At 36.6% G+C, this 23,612-nt stretch overlaps 1 protein-coding gene and 1 pseudogene across 2 annotated transcripts in view; one reads left to right on the top strand and one right to left on the bottom strand.

Moving 5' to 3' along the window:
* Nucleotides 1-1,858: 1,858 nt before the first annotated feature.
* PTPRQ (protein tyrosine phosphatase receptor type Q) overlaps nucleotides 1,859-23,612 on the bottom strand; it is a 235,648-nt gene continuing 213,894 nt past the window's right edge. For both annotated transcript variants that reach the window (XM_070454261.1, XM_070454262.1), the window contains 6 exons: nucleotides 17,751-17,885; nucleotides 17,179-17,304; nucleotides 16,147-16,295; nucleotides 12,246-12,381; nucleotides 3,341-3,464; nucleotides 1,859-3,097 (listed from right to left, as the gene is read on the bottom strand). In XM_070454261.1, coding sequence (XP_070310362.1) covers nucleotides 3,060-3,097; nucleotides 3,341-3,464; nucleotides 12,246-12,381; nucleotides 16,147-16,295; nucleotides 17,179-17,304; nucleotides 17,751-17,885 — 708 coding nt within the window. In that variant the 3' untranslated portion in view covers nucleotides 1,859-3,059. The remainder of the gene's footprint in view (nucleotides 3,098-3,340; nucleotides 3,465-12,245; nucleotides 12,382-16,146; nucleotides 16,296-17,178; nucleotides 17,305-17,750; nucleotides 17,886-23,612) is intronic.
* LOC139031013 (U6 spliceosomal RNA) lies at nucleotides 23,007-23,105 on the top strand (annotated as a pseudogene).

Genomic DNA, 23,612 nt, shown 5'->3' with positions numbered 1-23,612 from the left:
ACTAATATCACAAGGTACAATACAATCGTAAAGAGGGTGTGTTATCTTACTGATAAGCATACACACTGTCCAGCCTAGATAAAATATTGTAAAAAATTATCTTTGTGCAATTCCTTGTACTTTTTGAAACACTTTCATATGTGTGATCTCATCTATTCTGTAGAACATCTTCATTAACTGATGGGTATATGAGTTTTGATTCCAAATGGTGTCTTTATGCATGTTTATGATGTCATTTACCACACAGTATTAGTTGTCCTAAGAAGGCAAGCCAAGATTATGCTTTATAAACATTTTTATTCCACATTTTCACTTTTAGTATCAGGCAGTTAAGAATTTCAGATCATTTTGTGGTAATGGCATCATCAAAATTTTTACTGTGAGTTTTCTAAAAGTTGGCCTACAAAAATAGACCCGTCACAATAATGTCATGACTTAGAGAATAGTTTGCTGAACTTCAATTTCATTTTTAAAATCTAGTATTTGATACCAGATGTGAAGAATGAATCGCCATCTCCTCTATGAAGAGGGCAAGGTTTAATTAGCTTTTTCAAAAGACATACATTTCACCTATAAAGTGAAAGAAGAAAATTATGCGTTTTAAAACAGCATGAAAGTAGAGGTGATACCCACAGCTGCTCTCATTTCTGACAAACAATTCTGAGAGGCTCCAGTTTCATCTGGTTCAGATGAAACACATGTTGCTCATTTATTGTACATATGCTTCAATGTATTTTGACAAATCTGATCTAAAAATGTTACAGATGTTCCTCATTATTTTAATTTGCACTTGGTAGCCACCTATAAAACTTGGCTGTAAACTAGCCTTTTCATAGTATAATTAAGAGAAAATTTAGCTATCATTAATATGTGAATTTCAGTTTCGTTTCAGTTACAGTTTTGTGATGCAACTAGTGAACTATACACTTAACAGGTGCTGTTACAGGTGTTTTATATATAATGAAGACAAATCTTTTTAGACATGTTTCAAATAATTTCAGGTGGAAATAAAGTTATTCTAATCCTGTCTTTTAGAGATTTGTTATTCATTGTATGGCCTGAAATCAAGCAGCAGTATAACTTGAGTACTTTCCAGAAGAGATGAGTCTTAGGTCTTATCCTAGACCTGCTGAAGTAGAATCTACATGTTAACACAATCCCCTGGTGATTTGTATGCACAGGAAAGACTGGTAAGCACTCTCAGAGGAGGCTTTGTTTCAAAAGTTTGTTTTATATGCATATATGCACATACACATGGGTCAACTCTATTCTGCACTCTGCTTTATATAGATACTATCGAAAATGGACTTGCTTGTGGATTGAACTATTTCTTTTCTTATTTAATACATTTAAAAGTAGACTTCCAGTATGTTCCACAGGTCTGTCTTCCATGAATACAAAAGTTCACATTCATACGTACTGGCTTACCACACGTTTTCAATGAGTGACACATGAAGCAAATTGAAGAACTTCTCAGTCCAATTTGAATATTTTAGAGTTCTCATCATTTCTTACTGTTTTCTCTAACTTTCTATAGAGTAAATTTTCTGGTTTACTTTCTGGCTGGAACATTAATGTATTTATTTACACACTCTTGCCATTAAAAAAAAGCAGAAAGCGGAATTGCTGGGAAAACTAAAGGATTTAATTTCTTGGGTGATAAATTCAATTTTTAAAATTATTTACTATTTTTGAGTACCTTGGGAAATGATCATATATTACTTATACTACATTACATTATTGTAATTATATATAATATACTTCAGTTAAGATAATCACTACTTATATCTTAATATGTAATACAAAATCAAATTTTTGTTTATAAGGACCTCTGAAATCATGCTGCAAAGTAACACAATTCCTTAAAATTCAATTTTATTGGCCATTATATTTTCTATATGTATATTCCAGAAGAAATAAACATACTATGATTCTTACCATAGAAGAAATAAAATAATACTATTTTATGACCCTTAATTGAAATCTATGACAATAATTTCATATAGTTCAAAACTTAGCACATTGTTACTATCTAACAAAAGGAGGGTGAGTTATTTTCTTTAAAAAAATCTCTAATTTGCTAGGGTCTAGTTAATTTTTTGTGTGTTCAGTTCCACCAAATATACTCCTCAATAATCAGCCTTAGGAAATGAAATAAAGATCATTTTATGTAATCTATTCAGAAGTGTCTGTTGGCACCACAGCAGCACATCATGGGTTTTCAAACTTGAGACACATTACCTTTTTATTACTGTTTTCATACATTTCTGCTGAAAAAATCCTTCAAAACTGTTATTAGGTTGAATACATATCTGTGGACAAATACTGATACATTTAACCATACAATATGGTGGTACAGCTTGTTCCTGAAAACATACAGATATAGACAGGCTAGAAAAGTACCAGACAACTTCATATGATCAATTGCAGTGTTGAATTTTCCCTTCTGTTTTTTCAAGCTAAATATTACAGTGCAACTGAAATAGCCCTAAGTGTATCCGAAGAGCTACTGTGTGTTGTATAAAGGCCAAGTGATCCGGGGAGTGTCAGGGGGGCACTGTCAGCTGTTCGACATCATGGGATGGTATCTCAGCACTCATAAAACAGAGGATTCAAAACACAGGAGCTTACATGGAGGTACAGATCATTATGACAGTCCTGGAAGTCATCCACGAGAAAAGTCAACACCCTGGAGGCCAAAATAACACTACTGAATCAACACTTACAACTTTTGTTCAAGATTGAATCCAATATGCATGGAAAATTCACATTGAAGCATTAAGTATAATTTTATATTTGGCTCGTTCCCCAAATACAGAATGGCTTCAGAAATCTCTGGGATATCTCTTCTTAAACGATTTAAGTTTATAATATTCTGTACAAAACAGACAACTATTTTGAATTAGTTATTTCCTAGGACTATTCATAAAATGTAAGTTTAGTAAGAGCAGCATAGAGATTTACTTAAGGCTGTACATTTCAAATCAGAAGAATAAGGGGATAATTTTGGCCCCTGGGGTTTGAAAGTATCTTCCAGTTGTAATCTTTGGTCTGAATATTTACATGGTGGTTTCTTCCCATTCAAGCTCAACATCACCTATAACATAAAAACATGCCATAAGAGAGAATTGAAGTTAACAGTTAAAAAGATTTAAATGTTTCATGATAAAAATATAAGTACATGGAAAGGCTATTATCCTGACTTGGATTAGAGAGAAATTAAAAAATTGATATGTTTGCTAGCCAAGCTTCTAAACCATTTTCAGCAAATGGTAATTATTGAATTAATTCTCCTGTTATGGGTGGTAAACTCGTAAGTTGATATACAGTGCCTGTTTACCTTCCATGGCATCCAGAGAGTCCATCTTCTGAAGTGCTGAATAGTTAACAAAACAGATGAGCTGATTATTTCCTTTACTCGATAAGAGATCCAGAACGCACTGATGTAAAAAGATATACTGTGCCTGGACATTAAAGAAACGGTGGTTAAATAAATGGATGGGGGTGGGGATTTCTCTTAAAAGGAAGGGCTATATTTTTACAGTTAAAAGTAATATTGAATTCAATAAATGTTAAACAGCTAAGTTAAAGGCATACAATTCACCAAGTATGTAAGTGATTTTCTATCATTTCAAACATAAGGTTTGCTAACCTCCTGTGGGGCTTTTTTGTAGCTTCCAGTTTTTTTTTTTCTTTTTTTTTTTTAGTACTTGTCATTAAATACCAAGTGTTCATATGTTCTTTCTTGCTGTGATTATAAAAACTAAAAAAAATTATATTATTCAAATTTGCTTATGTTTTTCCTGTTAGGCATAATTGAGTAATTTTTCTTATACTTTTCTTGTTAGAATGGCTTTTGGAATGTAGTTGCTAAATTTACTTTCAAAATCTGTGACTGAGCATACCTACACACCGAAGGCACATGTAGAGTATGTTTAACATTTCTGTTATCACCCAACATTTGGCCTACTTAATGTCAAAGATCTGGTCTCCGTAAATACAAGGCAGTTGACCACTGAGATATCCAAAGACTCGTAACATTTCATCTAAAGTTTGGAATAAATTCAGTACCACCTGAGTTCTTTAAGTTTATTCAATATAACTCAGTGACCTGTTAGCATTTCTGGGTTTGGACTTTTCCAGAGGTTAGTTAAGGTTACAATCATAGAAAAGCACCCTCATTTTCACATAGGAAAGGTACCTGAAGTTAAAGGAATATAACCCAATGCTTAAGATAACACATATACACACTAGCAACTGATTTAAATAGAATGTCCTCTAAGTGACCCTCTTAAGAAGTTATATTTATATCTATTGCTAACTATACCTCAAAACCTTTTTGGAATTACACTATTGAGATGCTCTTCAGAAGTTGCTGGTCGTTATCAGGAAGACGTATTTCTTCGTGGATGACAAAATGTTTCCACAGACGTCTCATCAGTGGCATGTCGGTTCTGTGAGGACAGAACTCTGTCATATTCACTTCTATATTCCCATTGCTTGTAATAGTGGCTGGAATGTGGTAGTTGCGTAATGAATGTTTGTTGACTTAGCCTCATTTAATTCTCACAGTTAGTCGATCTTTACCATTTAAGGACAGGCTTGATTTGGGGAGCATACAGAAGTCATTAGAAATCAAGTTTGTATGTAAGAAGGATGATCAGGTTACATAATTCAATTTTGGTGAGAAAGGAAGGGTTATAGGGAATAAGAATTCTATTGAAATTGCTCTTGACATTCTTCTCAAGGTAATTCTAAAAGAATATTTTAAAATGTACATCACACAGTAAGTAGCATTATTAGCAGAAATATATTAACATGATATAATTTCTTTGAAAACAGCATTCATGTAAATTTATGATTTCCGTTATTTAAAAAAACACATTTGAACTTGAAGTCACATTTGATATGCAAAACTTCTGACTGTCCAGATCTCATCTTCTCCACTGGAAAGAATGATGGGTGTAAACTCTGCCAGCAGGGCAGGCTGAGCTCCACGGGGCAGTGCTACGTGTTCCAAGATCTCTCTGCAGTGGTGTGTTATTGCCAAAGAGTCAGTGAAGAATTTAATTCCAGTTTCTACCCTAGGTAGTCCTGTTACCATAAGAATTAAATTTTTCTGATGTTCGGTTTCCTCATCTGGGGGATCAGAAAGGCTATGTTGTAAGACTTAAGGCCAGCCAGATAGACAGATCGACTTATCGATCGATCGATCTGGCAGCAAAAAGAAAAACTAGGCACCCCAAATAATTCATTTTTCTTCTTCTTCAGGAGTTTACATCAGTCAATTTTCAAGAGATCCAGAGCAGGAAAGGGATTTCATCCAGATTAACCTTATTTGAGGCAGGAATAGTATCTCAGGGTTTTATCTGATTGCAGAGTATTCTCTGAGAAGGCTCTTTCAGATCTCTTGGGGCTGCTGTGAACTGTGGCTTGGTACACAGGGAAAGAACTTTTGGTTATCCTTGCTTAAACCCCTCGGGTATCTTTCCATGGTGCTATGTCGCCGAGGTTCCCACCTCCCCATCCCTGGCCATGACTACTGCCGTCTGTGCTGATACAGCGTTCTTCACAGACATTGGGATCATACCCAAGTGCAATAGGAGAAAATAAGAAACCACTCTTGTGCAAGGCAATGCTGATTTGTAAGGACTGGAGCCAAGGTGTGGTCATTTCCCTTTTTTTCAATCACAGAGAAAAGACAGTAGAGACCTTAGCTTCTGGGAACAAAGTCAGGTGAAAGACTGTTAGCTGTGCAGTACCATGTTTTAAGCAAGGATCCGAGAATTGCGATTTATATGGTTTACAGAGTGGAGGCTAATTATTTAGTAAACATGGATCTACCTTAATTTTATGACTTCTTATGGAAAGGGTGGAAGTGAAGGTGTTAATCGCTTAGTCGTGCCTGACTCTTTGCAACTCCATGGACTGTAGCCCACCAGGCTCCTCTGTTTATGGGATTCTCCAGACAAGAATACTGGAGTGTGTTGCCTTTCCCTTCTCCAGAGGATCTTCCTGACCCAGGGATCGAACCTGGGTCTCCCACATTGCAGGCAGATTCTTCATCTGAGCCACCAGGGGAAGGTTACCTATACTTTTTATGGATACTGATGAAGATGTGCCTTCTGCTCAGTCGTGTCTGACTCTCTGCGACACCATGATTGTAACCAGCCAGGCTCCTTTATCGATGGGATTTTCCAGGCAGGAATACTGGAGTAGGTTGCCATCTCCTTCTCCAGGGGATCTTCCCCATCCAGGCATTGAACCTGTGTCTCCTGCATTGCAGGCAGAATCTTTACTTGCTGAGCCATCAGAGAAGATGAAGATGTATTTATCTCAAATATCCCAACTAATATTCATGACTTCTCCCTATTGATTCAGTGACTTTTATCAGGATTTTAATGACCCGCCACCTTTTTATCCCCAAAAGCAGTGGGCACAACTATATTGTCAGACATTTACTGCATGCCAAGCATCTGCTGCATGCTTGGTGCTTTCAGATACTTTCTTTTATTTAATACAATAAGATTGTGCAACACAGCTATTTTACAAAAGAGAAGTAACTTAGAGAAGTTAACTAAACAAAATCACAGAGCCAGAAATTAGCAGGACTGGAATCTGAACTCAATTCTCTGACTCCAAAATTCATGCTCTTCCCATGCCCCTACTCAGCCTACAACAGTTTCCCCTGGCTGGTTATTCCAGCACAATGTATGAAGTTTATAGTGTATACTGAGTACTAAATTGTGTGAAATTATTCACAGGCATTCTTGAGCACACTTGTTACAAAGCTTGGTTTCATGAAGCTGTACAGTATGACAGAATCCAACTTTTATTATTTGAAGACTGAATCTAGTCTCCAGAAGGAAAGAAATCTTACTCATTCCCATCCTTTAACTCATCCAGGAAAGCCAACCCATCTTGATCAGTGCCAAGAACATTGCTTACCATGTACATGTGTTCATCTAGGAACATGGAGGAAAACGTTACCTATTTATCCTATTCTCATGTTTTAATAATCACTAATAGTTGTATTGATATTGAAGCCCTTAAAAGATCCCTGGATAAGAACCAGCTACAAAATTTGTGGGGCTCATTACGAAGTGAAAATGCAAGCTTCCTTCTTCAAAATTGGGGCTTCCCTGTGGCTCAGATGGTAAAGAATCTGCCTGCAATGCAGGAGACCAGGGTTTGGTCCCTACGTCAGGAAGATCCCCTGGAGAAGGGAATGGCTACCCACTCCAGTATTCTTGCCTGGAGAGTTCCAAGGACAGAGGAGCCTGGTGGGCTACAGTCCATGAGGTTGCAAAGAGCTGACTTAACACTTTTCCTCAAAATTAATAAAGATTTTCAAAACAGTGGCAGCAGGCATCAAATCAAGTGCAAGGCCCTTTTGAGGGTGGGGACCCATGAGTTTGAATAGACTGCATAATTATGGAGCCAAGCCTGGCCACAAGTCACAGTCTATTTCTGAAGTTTTGTAAGGGAAGAGTGATGCTTCATTCATGTGTTCCCTTTCAGAATTTAAGGGAATGCATATGGATGACAGTACCTAGTTTTACTTAGCCATTACATAATTTAAGTGGCTTTAAAAGATTCCCATAAAAAGACTCAGGATTAAAGATATTATTTATCAGAAAAATACAAATGAATGACAAGAAAATGGTAGGACTAACATTTTTCATACCCCTAGAATAACCGTCTTATAGCCATATTAAGAGATGAAAACAACAATGTAATCAAATCTCTCAGTGAGCTAGATCACTTATAAAAACTATAAATAATTTAAAATATATATTTTAAGATCACTATTGAAACAGAATTATTTTCTGCTAAGTATGTATTTTATCTTTTGAAAATACCTAATGATAATATAAGTATTAGTCACTTTGTTGCTGTTCAGTCATTCAGTCATGTCTGACTCTTTGTGACCCCATAGACTGCAGCACGCCAGGCTTCCCTGTCCATCACCAACTCCTGGAGCAAGTTTAAATTCATGTCCATCGAGTTGGTAATGCCATCCAACCATCTCATCTTCTGTCGTCCCCTTCTCCTCCCCAGTTGTGTTCGACTCTTTGAGACCCCGTGGACTGTAGCCTACCAGGCTCCTCCATCCATGGGATTCTCCAGGCAAGAATACTGGAGTGGGTTGCCATTTCCTTCTCCAGGGGATCTTCCCGACCCAGGGATCGAACCCGGGTCTCCTACATTGCAGGCAGACGGTTTAACCTCTGAGCCACCAGGGAAGCCCCCTTCTTCTCCCACCTTCAATCTTTCCCAGCATCATATTCTTTTCCAAGGAGTCAGTTCTTCACATCAAGTGGCCAAAGTATTGGAGTTTCAGCTTCAGCATCCGTCCTTCCAATGAATATTCAGGATTGCTATCCTTTATGATTGACTGATTGGATCTCCTTGCTGTCCAAGGGATTCAAGAGTCTTCTCCAACACCACAGTTCAAAAGCATCAATTCTTTGGCCCTCAGCCTTTTCTTATAATCCATCTCTCACATCCATCATGTGACATGACTACTGGAAAATCCATAGCTTTGACTATATGGACCTTTGTTGGCAAAGTAATGTCTCTACTTTTTTTTTTGGCCTGGGGGGGTTCTTTTTTAAATTTATTTTTAAATTGAAGGATAATTGCTTTACAGACTTTTGTTGTTCTCTGTCAAATTTCAATATGAAACAGCCATAGATATACATATAACCCTCCTTTTGGGGCCTCCCTCCCGTCTCCCTCCCCATCCCACCCTCTAGGTTTTTACAGAACCCCTGTTTGAGTTTCCTGAGTCATACAGCAAATTCCCATTGGCTATGTATTTTATATATGGTAATATATATGCTGCCTAGGTTGGTCATAGCTTTTCTTCCAAGGAGCAAGTGTTGTCTTTTAATTTCATGGCTGTGGTCAACATCTGCAGTGATTTTGGAGCCAAGAAAAGAAAGTCTGTCACTGTCTCCATTGTTTCCCCATCCATTTGCATGAAGGGATGGGAAGCAGGGTGACAATATACAGCCTTGACGTACTCCTTTTCCAATTTGGAACCAGTCCATTGTTCCATGTCTGGTTCTAACTGCTGCTTCTTGACCTGCATACAGATTTCTCAGGAGGCAGGTAAGGTGGCCTGGTATTCCCATCTCTTGAAGAATTTTCCACAATTTGTTGTGATCCACACAGTCAAAGGCTTTAGTGTAGTCAATGAAGCACAAGTAGATGACTTTTCTGGAATTCTCTTGCTTTTTCTATGATCCATGGATGTTGGAAATTTGATCTCTGGTTCCTCTGCCTTTTCTAAATCCAGCTTGAACATCTGGAAATTTTCAGTTTATATAATGTTGAACCCTGGCTTGGAGAATTTTGAGCATTACTTTGCTAGCATGTAAGATGAGTGCAATTGTTTGGTAGTTTGAATATTCTTTGGCATTGCCTTTCTTTGGGATTGGAATGAAGACTGACCTTTCCAGTCCTGTGGTCACTGCTGAGTTTTCCAAATTTGCTGGCATATAGAGTGTAGCACTTTCACAGCATCATCTTTTAGGATTTGAAATAACTCAGCTGGAATTCTGTCACCTCCACTGTATTTGTTCATAGTGATGCTTCCTAAGGCCCACTTGTTTTCATACTCCAGGATGTCTGGCTCTAGGTGACTGATCACACCATCATTGTTATCTGAGTCATTAAGATCTTTTTTGTATAGTTCTTCTGTGTATTCTTGCCACCTCTTCTTAATCTCTTCTGCTTCTGTTAGGTCCATACCATTTCTGTCCTTTATTGAGCCCGTCTTTGCATGAAATGTTCCCTTGGTATCTCTCATTTTCTTGAAGAGATGTGTAGTCTTTACGATTCCATTGTTTTTCATCTGTTTCTCTGTATTGTTCTATTTGGAAGGCTTTCTTGTCTCTCCTTGCTATCCTTTGGAACTCTGCATTTAGTTGGGTATATCTTTTCTCTTCTCCTTTGACTTTCACTTCTCTTCTCAGCTATTTGTAAGGCCTCCTCAGACAGCCATTTTATCTTTTTGCATTTCTTTTTCTTAGGGATGGTTTTGATCACCACCTCCTGTATAATGTTACAAACCTCCGTCCAATAGTTCTTCAGGAACTTTGTCTATCAGCTCTAATCCCTTGAATCTTTGTCACTTCCACTGTATAATCATAAGTGATTTGATTTAGGTTATACCTGAATGGTCTAGTGGTTTTCCCTACTTTCTTCAATTTAAGTCTGAATTTGGTGATAAGGAGTTCATGATCTGAGCCACAGTCAGCTCCCGGTCTTGTTTTTGCTGACTGTATAGAGCTTCTCCATCTTTGGCTGCAAAGAATAAAATCGATTTGATTTTGGCGTTGACCATCTGGTGATGTCCGTGTATACAGTAGTCTCTTGTGTTGTTGGAAGAGGGCATTTGCTATGACCAGTGCGTTCTCTTAGCAAAACTGTTAGCCTTTGCTCTGCTTTGTTTTTTCCATCATGGCCAAACTTGCCTGTTACTGCAGGTATCCCTTGACTTCCTACTTTTGCATTCCAGTCCTCAGTAATGTCCAGCTCTTTTCAACCCCATTGACCATAGCCCGCCAGGCTTCTCTGTCCATGGAATTCTCCAGGCAAGAATACCAGAGTGGGTAGCCATTTCATTTCTCCAGGGGATCTTCCCAACCCAGGGATCAAGCCCAGGTCTCCTGCATTGCAGGCAAATTCTTTACAGACTGAGCCACACCATCACTATTAGCAAGGTTGTCATAATTGCTTATTTGACCTTTACCTCATGGTTTTCAATTCATTTCTGTATACTTTATAATATACATAATTGCCCAATCTACATTTAAAAATATATATGTATTTTTATGTGTGTGTGTATTTGTCACTCTTTGCCACCCCACAGACTGTAGTCTCCCAGGCTCCTCTGTCCATGGGTTTTCCCAGGCAAGAATAGTGGAGTGGGTTGCCATTTCCTTCTTTGGGATATCTTCCCCACCCTGGGATCAAACCTGAGTCTCCTGCATTGTAGACAGATTCTTTACCATCTGAGCCACCAGGGAAGCCCAGGAATTGAATGCTGAAATTTTTCTCCTGAAAGGGTTGTACATTTTGAAAAGTTTGGTTGTCTCTGATCTAGAGCCACATCTTCCTGAGAACATTGATGTTCCATGATATGGTGTTACATGTTTTGGGGTCAAAAGGGTTCAAGGATACCATAGTCATAGAAGTTTGGGAAATGTTGTTCACAAGGGCTCTATATTTATAAATGTCAATGCACATTAGCATAGAGGCTCTAAGAAATTTTCTCAAACTTATTTTACCAAAGAGCCTGTTTTCTCTCACCTCTAACGGCTGTAAAGCCACTTATGTTTTCTAGTTGGTACCCTAGAAAATACCATTATAGAAGATCTGCATATTTACTGTGAGAAAAATCTGTGTAGTATAAAAATGTCAACCCAAAGATATGAGAAGAACATCCTCGTATAATTAGATTGGGGTTTGAATTTTGGCTCTAACACTTATAACCATTGAATGTCACTTAAATTCTTGGAACATCTGCTTCCCTATTTGTAAAGAAGAGCCAGTTATACCTAGCCTATTGATTAGTTTCACTGGACCTGCTTTACAAATAAAGAATTAAATGAGATAATACATGTAAATGATCTAGTATAGTACCTGGAACCTACTAAACACTCAGTAGAGGGGTCTCAGTTTCATTACCATTATACTATGTGATTTCTTTTATGACAGAAATCTAGATTTTAAAAATACCTTTGCTTCCAAACCAAAACAACCAAAGACTCTCAGATAGTTGATAATATCCTATAACAAACATTATTAGTATTAATATACAAAAGGGATAAATATGGACAAGTGAAATACATAGACCAACCTAATAGTTAATATTTTAAACTTTTCCCAATTACAACTTCTAGCATGTTTATGAAAGAAATTAATTTGATTTATTTTCTGTGCTTCCCAAGTACTAAAGACAAATCTCTTTTCTACATGCCTATCAGCACAAACAAGCTAGGATGAGTCATCAGTAATGGTGCTGAAGGGTGACTGCGACATGTGGATCAGTTCTCCTATAATCTCCATCAGCTGCTAGCCCCAAGCCCTCGCCCCCACCCCAGAGGTTTATAACAGAAGAAAAGAGTGTCTGCTTTGTAGCCATAGTCCATGTCTAACCAGATTGGTGCCACTAATGTCCTCCCAGGAAAAATTCTAGAGCTGACACTGCTTGCAGTTTTAGATTATCTTACCAGGTTTTGTACCATACACATTCTTTCACTTCTCAGTTCAGCTACTAATCCATATATATCCACAAAATCATGATCATTTATATGCTGTGTTAAGTGGTCCAGAGCAATAAAAACTCCAGTTCTTCCAACTCCAGCACTGTAGGAAGAGTGAAATTACATGCAAATTATTCAGCAAAAAGGTTCATGTGGATGGTGAAGAAGAAGATAAACTATGGTAGCAATAAATTACATATAGTTTCTTTCTTATTTGGAAGTGGATTTTCTTTGGAGCTTCTTTGCACTTATATTGTTCCCAAGACTGTTGAGAACGAGCAAGATGATTATCTTTAACATGCTATCAAATATTGGAGTTTTTTTTTTAAACCAGTTGACACCCATGGCGGAGTCAAGTCAATGTATGGCAAAACCAATACAATGTTGTAAAGTAAAATAAATGAATAAATTAAAAATAAATAAATAAACCAGTTGAACTTTTCCTTCTCTTTCATGTTTTAAGAGGTGTAGTTGGAGAAGTACAGGAAATATTTTTTTAAAAAATCACTGAAAAATCTTAACACCAGAAACTTTGAATATATTTTTGGTTACCGGTAGGGGTGCTAAACATGGAAAATGTCGACTGTTTAGCCCAGATAGCACTTCTTCTACATCGTATTGATAAATAGACTCTCGTGTGTTCTTTTCACTTTCCCTAGAATTTCCTTTTCCTTCCATAGATAATGACATTGGAAAGCTGTTTCCTTTTAAGAATTTAGTTTAATACTGAAGGACAGTATGTGCTCCATATAAACTGTTAATTGATAAACCTGACAAGATTTATTCAGAAATTCCAACTAGAAAGACAAGACTCCTGTGTACTTAAATGGTTAATATAGGAAGTAAATCTGAAAAAAAGGTCACCTAGTCTTACAAATGTCACTTTGAAAAGTACAAAACAATACAGAAGCTACTTCTGAAGGTAAAGAATAGTTGAATGTCGACAGTGCCTATGAGTCAACCTAAGAAATAGCATTGCAACATAACTCTGAACACGATAACACATATATATGCCCCAGCAGAGTAATTTAGTCATTACATTGTTAGCATACTTAGAGTGTCAGACACTGCCCTAGGCATCTGGGGTGCAGGAGCGAACCACACAAAGTCTCCAATACTTACAGAGCTTAGATTCTAGAGGAGGAAGGATGGGAGTCCACACAAAAAAGAAACACGTGTAAGGTATGCCCAGTGGTGATAAGTGCTATGTGTGTGTGCGCACAGTCATGTCCGACTTTGCAGCTCCATGGCCTGTAGCCTGTCAGGCTCCTCTGGCCATGAAACTTTCCAAGCAAGAATACTGGAATGGGTTGCTGCTGCTAAGTCATGTCAGTCGTGTCCAACTCTGTGTGACCCCATAGACGGCAGCCCAGCAGGCTCCTCTGTCCCTGGGACTCTCCAGGCAAGAACACTGGAGTGGGTTGCCGTTTCATAATCCAGGGGATATTCCCAACCCAGGGATTAAACCTGCATCTCTTGTGTCTCCTGCATTAGCAGGCAGACTCTTAACCACTTGCGTCACCTGGGATGCCCAATAAGTGCTATGGTGAAAGATAAAAATAAAGGAGATAAAAGGTGATAGGGTAGGACAGGGTCATCAGAGACAGATTCTCTGACACTGAAACTTGAGTAGGGTTAGAAATGCACCATGTTGGTACACAGGAGAGGAGGATACGGCCAGACGGTGAGGGAAGGGAACAGATCTGACTGGGAGGGTGTTCTGCATGTTCAAAGAAAAGCAAGGAGACTGGACGGGGGACGGCGCGCGTGAGTGTGTGAAGAGGTGATGGGGGGCGTGGATCAGAGTATTTGCTATTGGATTGGATGCAGAATGTGAGAGGAAGTAGAGAGTCAAGGATGAGTCTAGGGTTTCTGGGCAAAGCAGGATGGACTGCTGTTGACCAATATGGGATGAGAAGGAGTGAGTCTGGAGATGGGCCCAAGCATTCTATTTTGGACACATTACATTTTCAGAATATTGTGGTCATTTTATTAATAGGTTGTCATGTTGAACTGGAAGCTAAGTGTGTAGGTCAAAAGCTAAGGTGAGAAGCTGGGATTGGCCATGATCATTTAGGAGAAAGTTTTAAAATGATACTTAAAGATTATTAATGTAAGCATACTTTTTTCTGCTTTTTTATCTAAGTCACAAAGGATGAGGTTACTCTTTTTGAGTCTAGAAGAGAGAAGGTACTTTACTTTTCTAGTGAAGTTTTAAATCCACGATTATAATCCAGTGGCAGTGTATGTATAAAATAGGGAGACATAGCAGGCAGCTTACTATCCACTTTAATCATCAATAATGCCAGTTGAAAATCAATCACTGACTTTAAAAGCAAAATGTACCAGTCTGTTAAAATTTTTATGTGTATGGAGAGTATATGGAGTTGGGAGGGTAAGAATGAGGTTTTTACTTTTAATTTTATATGTTTTTAAATGTGAAAAAGATATCTCATAATGAGGACACTTGTATGTATTACTCTTACAATTTAAAAAATCTAAAATATTCCTGGAAAACGTAGACTTATTTAAATTATGTGTTGAGTTTCTTCATCTAAATAAAAGTTTAAAAACTGGATGGATTAATATTTTATTAAATATTAACTACATTAATTATAACATATATATATCCCCATTAGAATAATTATCCATCCATTGATTTTGGAGTTATTATAATTAATAATTACTTTGTTAATGTGGTTAAAAATCATTACTTAAATGTTTATTGTAACAAAAGATACATGACAAAATTTACCATTTTAACTGTATTTAAATGCACAGTTTAGTGGGATTAAGCACATTCACAGTCTTATGCAACTATCACCAATATCTGTTTCTAGACTATTTTCATAATCCCAAAAAGAATCTCTATACCCATTTAACAGTAACTCTCAATTTCTCTTAAGTCCCTGGAAACCACAATTCCACTTTATGTCTCTATGTTTTTACCCCCTTTTTAGGTACCTCATGTAAGTAGAATCATAAAACAGCATTATCACCCACTTTTTCTCTCATTTACAAACTACAACTGTTGAAGAGACTCATGCTGAGATTAATTTAGATACAACATGTTAGAAAGCATAAATTATATCAGTATGTCTAGAACTCTGAATTCTAAACAATTGTGAGCTTTATTTTTGAGGGGGAGTATTGGTGTTTCAGTGGTATAAAATACCAATGAAAATAAAAGTGAAAACCTTAATTTATTCTATTTATCATGTTCAAAGAGCTAGGTCAAAGAAAGATACTTGAATACTTTGCAAAAATTTAGAATCATGCTTGGGTTGGTCACTTAATTTGATCTTTAAAGTTCATTTTCTTTAAATCTTTGTAACTCAAATCTTGGAAGTTGTTTTAACAAAAAAGTTTAAGTTAATATGGTAGACTAATCTCAATTGAAATAATGAAGGATCAAGAGTTTATTCATAAAACTCAAAAGATTCTACATACCCAGACTCATTCACATCAGTAGTGGGCTACAATTTTTTATACATTTTAAGGATTTTGAGAGGTATAATCCAGTAAAGATTTCATAAAAACTCTTATACGAGCATATATATTTTTTTTCTTCCTTTTAGCCACAGTCTCATTTTATCTCTGCCATCTAACCTTTTATAAAACTACATCTTGATTTGTTATAGCCAGTAAAATATCTGAAAACTAAAAGCTTTTATCTCTGTAATCTAACCTTTTATAAAACTACATCTTGATTTGTTATAACCAGTAAAATATCTGAAAACTAAAAGCTGGATTGAATCTACATTAATATTCTACTAGAAAATCAATAGTGTCATGATAACATAAAGGTCACGTAGAGTTTAAATCCTGTTTCCGGTATTTCACAAAAGGTTCTGAAAACCTTTCTTACCTGCAGTGAACAATCATGGGTGTGGTATCATGTGCCCTGCTTGCTCGAACCAGCTTCACAAAGTGAAGTAGTGGGGTGCTGTTCTCAGGGACCCCATGCTCAGGCCAAGCAGTAAAGTTGCACTGTCGAATGGTCATGCAATCCCCATGCTAGACATATTGAAGACATATGACATATGTCAGAATGACATATTAAAGACACATGATAAAGTTACTTAAGCATCACAGCGAAGTCTGAATGTAGCTGACTCCCCAGGTTTTCAAGGTGATCTTTTAAAATGACAGTTTACAAAACAAAGAAACTGTGGTTTCTTGATTCCCTATAAGAGAAGTCTTCTGCTATTGCTGCACTATAGAAAATTGCCTTTCAGTATGAATGCAAACAATGAGCATGATTGTTGTACATCTTGCAAACAGATGATTATGTAGAGTATTTACATTCAATGTAGTGTAACATTTTGTAACACCAGAATAATGGGTTTTGAACAGTTTTGACCTAACAAGTAAACATGCTCACAAATCATTCAAAACACTAGTATTGAGTATCTGATAATGTCAGAAAGTATAAAGATCCTTATATCATTTTCTGTGTGTATAGATATTTACATAATAAAGATGGGATCTCTATGTTATTGATTCTGTATTCGTTCTGGATTAAATAGAAAATCCAATGATTAAGATATAGATAGAGACCTGTGATTTCAGAAATTCCTGTTTTAAATAAAATTTTACAGTTTCTTCATAAAATAAGATAAACCTAATGATCTAGTTGTTTCCTCCTGCTTCCTTCCTTGTTTACCTAAGAATTTGATATTAACTAGTTAATATAAACTTCAAGTAATATTGAATTAAACATCATGACATAGATATTGAAGACAAATGCCAACTCAAAACTTCTATGTTGAAGATAATAGAAAAGCATTACTGAATATACAGAAATATGTCTAGAAATTAATTTTACTTTAGACATTTAGAGCATTCATATTTTTTTATCATGTTTGACTTCCCCCTTCCTTTTTTTTTGTTTTTTTACCCTTTCAATTTTCAGATCTCTGATGGTCCAGTCTATTTGAACATCCTCCATTAGTTTTGTAATCACTATATCTCCAAAGACAGTAACTGGTTTGTTGTCCTCTGGCCAATATTGATGACATCTGGTCTGTAGTCAAGAAAAAATTCACCAGTTATAAGAACCATTTTATATATCTATAGCTCTCTCTATATATAAATAAATATATAAAAATATATAGTTCAAAGTTATTCCTACTAAGGTGTAACTGCTTTATACATGCCCAGGTCATTCATATGTCAGAGTATTAACTAAAATTGTCACGCATGTGCTAAGTCACTTCAGTCGTGTCTGACTTTGCAGCCCTATGTAGCCCACCAGGCTCCTCTGTCCAAGGGATTCTCCAGGCAAGAGTACTGGAGTGGGTTGCCATTTCCTTCTCCAGGGGATATTCCTGATACAGGGATTGGACTCTCATCTCCTGCTTTAGGAGGCATGTTCTTTACCACTAGCGCTACCTGGGAAGCCCAACATCACACATAAATTAACACAAATGTAAATTAAAGGTTTTGTGAAAAGCTTTTCAAATAACTTACCCGCCCTTTTTCAAAACACTGTGTTAGCATTACTAATGTTTTTGCTCTGGTTTCCCACACCATTCTCCAAAAGTCCCCAACTGTTCCTGGTAATGGACCTTGAGTAGCAATAAATTCATTTGGACATAAATAGCCCTAGAATGATATAATTACAACATTGCATCAATATTTACATATATATATATATATGATACTTTTTTGAGACATATGAAAAACATACTAGTTGTAAGATAACCTAATATTCTAAAATACTGCATATTTTTGAATGCTAAAAGATACTCAAATTTCCAACATTAATTTTAACCTCATAATGTAATATACAACTAGCTGTTCTTAAAGTTTATTTCTAACTTTTAATAAAAGAGTAAGGCTGAATAATAATAATACCACTTTATGGCAGACAATATGTTAAACATCTTTCAATTAATCTACTTCTTATAAAAACCTTATGAATTAGTACTGTTATTATCCTAATTTTACAGATGAAGATGGAAGCTAAGAACTGTGAATTTGCTCAAGGTCTCACAGTAAGATAGTCTGGATCCAGAGCCAGCTGTCTTACCCACTCTACTAACTTTTGTTATAAATTTAAAGAATGTGCAGAGGTTTTCATATATCCCTGCAAGAAATTATCTACATAAATGATGGTATTAGTAATTATTCTCCAGAGCTTAAAACCAAGAGTAATGTGGAGATAATGAGAAGATTCACTTAAGTATTGTAGGACCTGAGATTTGTCTCAACCCTGTGAGGACAGCTCTTGTACATTTTATCAAGTTGTTCTAAACTCAGTCTATTCACCTGGAATGTAAGCATGCCATGTGAGGAGCATCTGTGGATTTTTCTTAAAGTTTATGTATAAATTTTTAAAAAGGAATGGAATTACATCTATTTCAAACATTGAAATATTTTGAGGAATGAGGTTTAAGGGTGAATTTTATTTTTAAATTGGATTGTCTCAGTAGCCAGAGAATAGAGTATTACACAGAATAGTGTACATCTTAAAGTTCAAGTGGTCCTGAAATCTAATCCAACCAATTTATTTTACTTTGAAGAACGGTGAGCCACTTTAGGTGATTTTTCCCAAATCACAGTGCTAGTCAATGACGGTTTCTGGAACAAAACCTTCAGTCTCCTAAAAACAAACAAACAAAAACTATGTGCTGAAGCATTTCTGTTTCCAGTCTCAGTTGAAATACTTGAGTATGTAATTAATTATATTGTAAAGGGTTTTTTTTTTTTTTTTTAGGTTGAGTAGTACTATACAATCAATGTAGGATGTTAGGAAAATTCAGAAATATATATTAAAAATGTGGAGTTCATCTGTAATCTCATTATCCAGAATGAAGCACCATTAATATTTTAATTTCTTTACAGCCTTTAAAATGCACATTCCTCCATTCAAATAATATTTATGAGTGCTTACTGTGTGCCAGGCACTATTCTAGGAACTGAGGATTCATCATCGACTCAAATTCCTACCCTGATTTGTCTTATATTCTAGTTAAGGGAAATAGACATTAGATCTGTTAACAGGTCTATTGAATGAGCAATTTATATAGCTTTTTTAAAGTGATAAATGGTATGAGAAAGAATTTCAGAAAACAGGGTGTTCAGAAAAGGCTCATTGGTGAAATCTGAGGAAAGACTTGAAGCAGAAAGAGGTAAGCCCTTCAAGATTTGGAGAAAAAGTGTTCCAGGTCGAAAGTCAAGTGTAACAGCATTAAAGGAGAGATGTGTCTGGAATTGTAGGGACTGCAACTGGGGAGTTTTGACAGTTGCAAGAAGGTGACGTTGGCGAGAACAAGAGCGGGAGGCAGCAGTGCTTTAGGCCCTGGAGCAGGTAATTAAAGAGTTTGCTTTTTGCTCTGGATGACATAGAAAGCCATTGAAAGATTCTGAACATACATAGAGTGTGTTTAATAGTTTCACTCTAGTTACTATACAGTAAGCTGATAGTGGTATAAAAAGGGAATGGAAGGAGAGTAGTTAGAATATTGCAACAGTCCAACCCAGGAATGCAGTCTGGGTGATAGGAATGGGCATTGTGGTAGGTAATAAAATCAGGTGTATTCTGAAGACAGAGCCAAGAGAATTTGCTTATGGATTGGATACGGGGTATAAGAAAGATAGGAGTCAGTAATGATTCCAAATAAAGATGGGGAAAAAAATCTTCAGTATGAGCATACTTTAAAAAATTTGTTTAATTGAAGTATAGTTGATTTACGATGTTGTGTTTCTGGTGTAAAGCAAAGTGATTCAGTTATACATATATAATACATATTCTTTTTTCTAGTCTTTTCTGTTACAGTTTATTGCAGTTTATGGAAAATCCTTCCCTGTGCTATGCAGTAGAGTTATTTATTAATATAGTACATTGTATCTGCCGATCTCAAAGCCCTAATTTATCCCTCCCCACCCACTTTCCCCTTGCTGTTAAGTCACTTCAGTCATGTCCGACTCTATGTGACCCCATAGACGGCAGCCCACCAGGCTCCACCGTCCCTGGGATTCTCCAGGCAAGAACAATGGAGTGAGTTGCCATTTCCTTCTCCATAGGTAACCATAAATTTGTTTTATATGTCTGTGGGTCTATTTCTGTTTGGTAAATAAGTTCATTTGTATCATATTTTAGGTCACACATGTAAGTAATATCATATGGTATTTCTCTTTCCGTTTCTGACAAATTTTATTTAGTGTGACAGTCTCTAGGCCCATCCATGTAGCTGCAGATATCATTATTTCATTCTTTTTTATGGCCAACATTCTGTGTGGACTTATATTCACACACATATATACCATCTATGTGATATATAAATACACACTCATCACATCTCCTTTATCCATTCCTCTATCAGTGGACAGATTGGTTGCTTCCATGTCTTGGCTATTGTCAATAGTGCTGCTATGAACATTGGGGTGCATTTATCCTTCAAATTCAAGTTTTCTCCAGATACATGCTCAGGAGTGGGATTTCTGAATCATATGGTAACTCTAATTTTAGTGTCTTAAGGAGGCTCCATACTATTTTCCATACTGGCTGTACTGATTTACATTTCCACCAACAGTGTAGGTAGGTAGGTTCCCTTTTCCCCACACCTAGCATAAGCAGACTTAAAAGGAAAATCTAGAATTCACAATGGACATATTAAACTTGAAATCCCATTTGGATATTCAAGTGGGAATGTCATCAAGGCAATTGGGTATATGAGTTTGGAGTTCACAAAGAAGTCCAAACTAGAGACATAATTTTAAAGTAATCAGCAAATAGATCTTACTTAAAATCACAAGAATGGTTGAGATCATCAAGGAAATGAGTTTGAAAAGAAGCAGCAAATTCAAGGAATGGGCTGTAGATAATTTCAGTGTTTGGTAGTCAAGGAGGTAAGAGAGAATCAAAGAGGCTGAGATGAAAGATTCAAAGGCGTAGATGGAAAATCAAGAGAATGTTGTCCTAGAAGCTGAATGAAGAAAGTGTCTTAAGGGTGAGGACAATTAAGGGTAATTTATCAATTTATAAAATATTTCTCCTAGTTATCTGCATTTCCCTGTTTCAGGGATCAACATCCTTTGGTACTATAATCTTCTATCAGCATAGACCAAATCTGATGTTTCTGATATGATTATGGCTCATTTGCATAATAGCCTTTAATCTTCAGTCTAACTATGGTAAAAGCTATCCTCAAACTGAAGTAATTTCAGGCATCTTAGGTTGACAGGGGAGATAATTTGGGTTAGCGGGTCAGAGTCTTCCTCTTGTCCCATTACATAATATTCTTGTTTGCTCTCTCGAAAACATTTCTAAACTCACTTGTACAACTATTGGCTGTTTACAAGGATGCAGTAAGTATTTCCTCTCTACCTCTCTCCCACAGTCCATCCTTAATCAAAAATTTCCAGCTTCTCACTGAGTCCTAGCTTTAGGAGTATAATTCCCAACAGCCAAGGCCTGAGAGGTAAACATACAGTAATCTAATTACAGATCCTGGCCTGGTGTTTCCTAGCCTCAAAGCACATACTTCAGACCACCTACTAGTATTCCCTTTTCCCTTCTTCAGATTTCACTCTTCCCCCTCATCTAAACACTACCTATTTTGCTTTCTTCTCTCGCTCTATAGTTCTCCTCCCTTTTCCTCTAGCATCCAAAGAAATAGGAATCTAGAGTCCATTTGTAGATGGCCTCTATCTTTGGCTGCTGGATCAAGTGTTCATGAACTTTCACACAGAGGTGCCATGGAGGAAAACTGGGGAGTGGGGAGAAACTGAGGTGTCCTTCATTCTGAGAAGTCTTTACTCTTTGTGAAGTGAAGACTGCCTAAACTTGGGGATGGAAAAGTGAGAGGACACTACAGTCCTATGAGTTTATTTCCATCTTCTCCTGACATCCCAGACAAAGGAGATTGCCCTGAAAGTAAAAGCAATAAATATACCGCCCACTTTGATACTGAAACTTGGCTTAATGTAAAGTGCTTTCCATCTGCACCTGCTTACTATGCAGCTCCGTAAGGATGATAGATATCATTATATCTGGGTCATAGCAACTTTGTTGTAAGGTTTATTATATTGCAACATCACTTGACCACAGAAGAAAGTTTATATTCTATATATATTCAGACTTAGTTTATTGTTCATTCTGCATTATTTTCTTCTTATGATTGTCTCCTGAAAACTTATAATATTTAGAGGGAACACTGGGAGTTCATTAATATTCCTTTGTTTATGTAATCTGGGTGGTTCAGTTATACCTCCTAAAACTGTCTGGTTGCCTTCCTAATCATGTTCATATCCTATACTGTCATCCCATAGCTAGTTGAACCTTTTAGGCTATGAGGTACTCATTTGTGTCTACTTATTTGGTAGATAAGACTCACTGTATAATTGTCATTTTGGAGTAATTACTAACCAAAGTAAAATTTAGAATGAATGAATTCTTTTCCCTCTTAACAGAGGCTTGTGGGGAGGGGGACACAGGACAGGTTATGTTCGATGTTGGGGAAAGGATGGAGCAATACATAAGCAGAGCCCCAGTGGGACCAAATGAAATGGCAGGCCTAGGAGAGAAGATGATGGATAAGAAAAAAAAAATTTTTTAAATGGGAGTATGGGCAGTAAAGGAAGGCTTCAGGTATCTGTAGAATCATAATGAGAACCATGGTTAGCCTTGCTACCTATTAGAGTTGAAGTCCGTGGTGAAGATTTAAGGGTACACATCTTGTTTTTAAAAAGCTGTATGTGCTTGCTTCGGCAGCACATTCATTGTAAGCGAGCACATACACTAAACTTGGAGAGATACAGAGATTAGCATGGACGCTGCACAAGAATGACAGGCAAATTCATGAAGTGTTCCATATTTATATTTGATCAAATTATGTATTCAGTTCTTTCTAGAAGAGGTGGCTTATTAACAGGGAAGAAGATTGCTATATTATAGTTGTAAGAATAGTGTTAGTTATTTTAGTTTTTCTTTTTCATAATATCGAAGATTCAGCCATCAGTGGGGTATTTTAGAGTCTCAGGGACATCAGGATGGAGGATCAGTCGTCAGGTTTTTTTTTTTTCTTTTAACAGTAAAACGTCTTCAAAGTTTTTGCCTCAGCGTCTCGCCCAGGCCTGCCATCTCATTTGTCCCACTGGGGCTCTGCTTATGTACTGTTCCATCCTTCCCTTTCCCACCTAGAGAAGAGTTCATTTTCTTAATTCAAACTAGTTAAATATTCTGGGTGAGACAAGTCACTGACTTGCCTATTACCTTTTAGAAAAGTTGGCGTTTTGTTAAAATACTGTACTTATTATTAATCTGAATTTGCATTGACTATGTTTAGTATATTTATACATGGTGAATGCAGTTTCTGAAATTAAGCT

Source organism: Odocoileus virginianus, chromosome 24 (genome assembly GCF_023699985.2).
Source record: "Odocoileus virginianus isolate 20LAN1187 ecotype Illinois chromosome 24, Ovbor_1.2, whole genome shotgun sequence".
Taxonomy (NCBI): Eukaryota; Metazoa; Chordata; class Mammalia; order Artiodactyla; family Cervidae; genus Odocoileus; species Odocoileus virginianus.
Note: the sequence above shows the minus strand (reverse complement) of the source record. Positions and strands in the feature narration are given on the sequence as shown.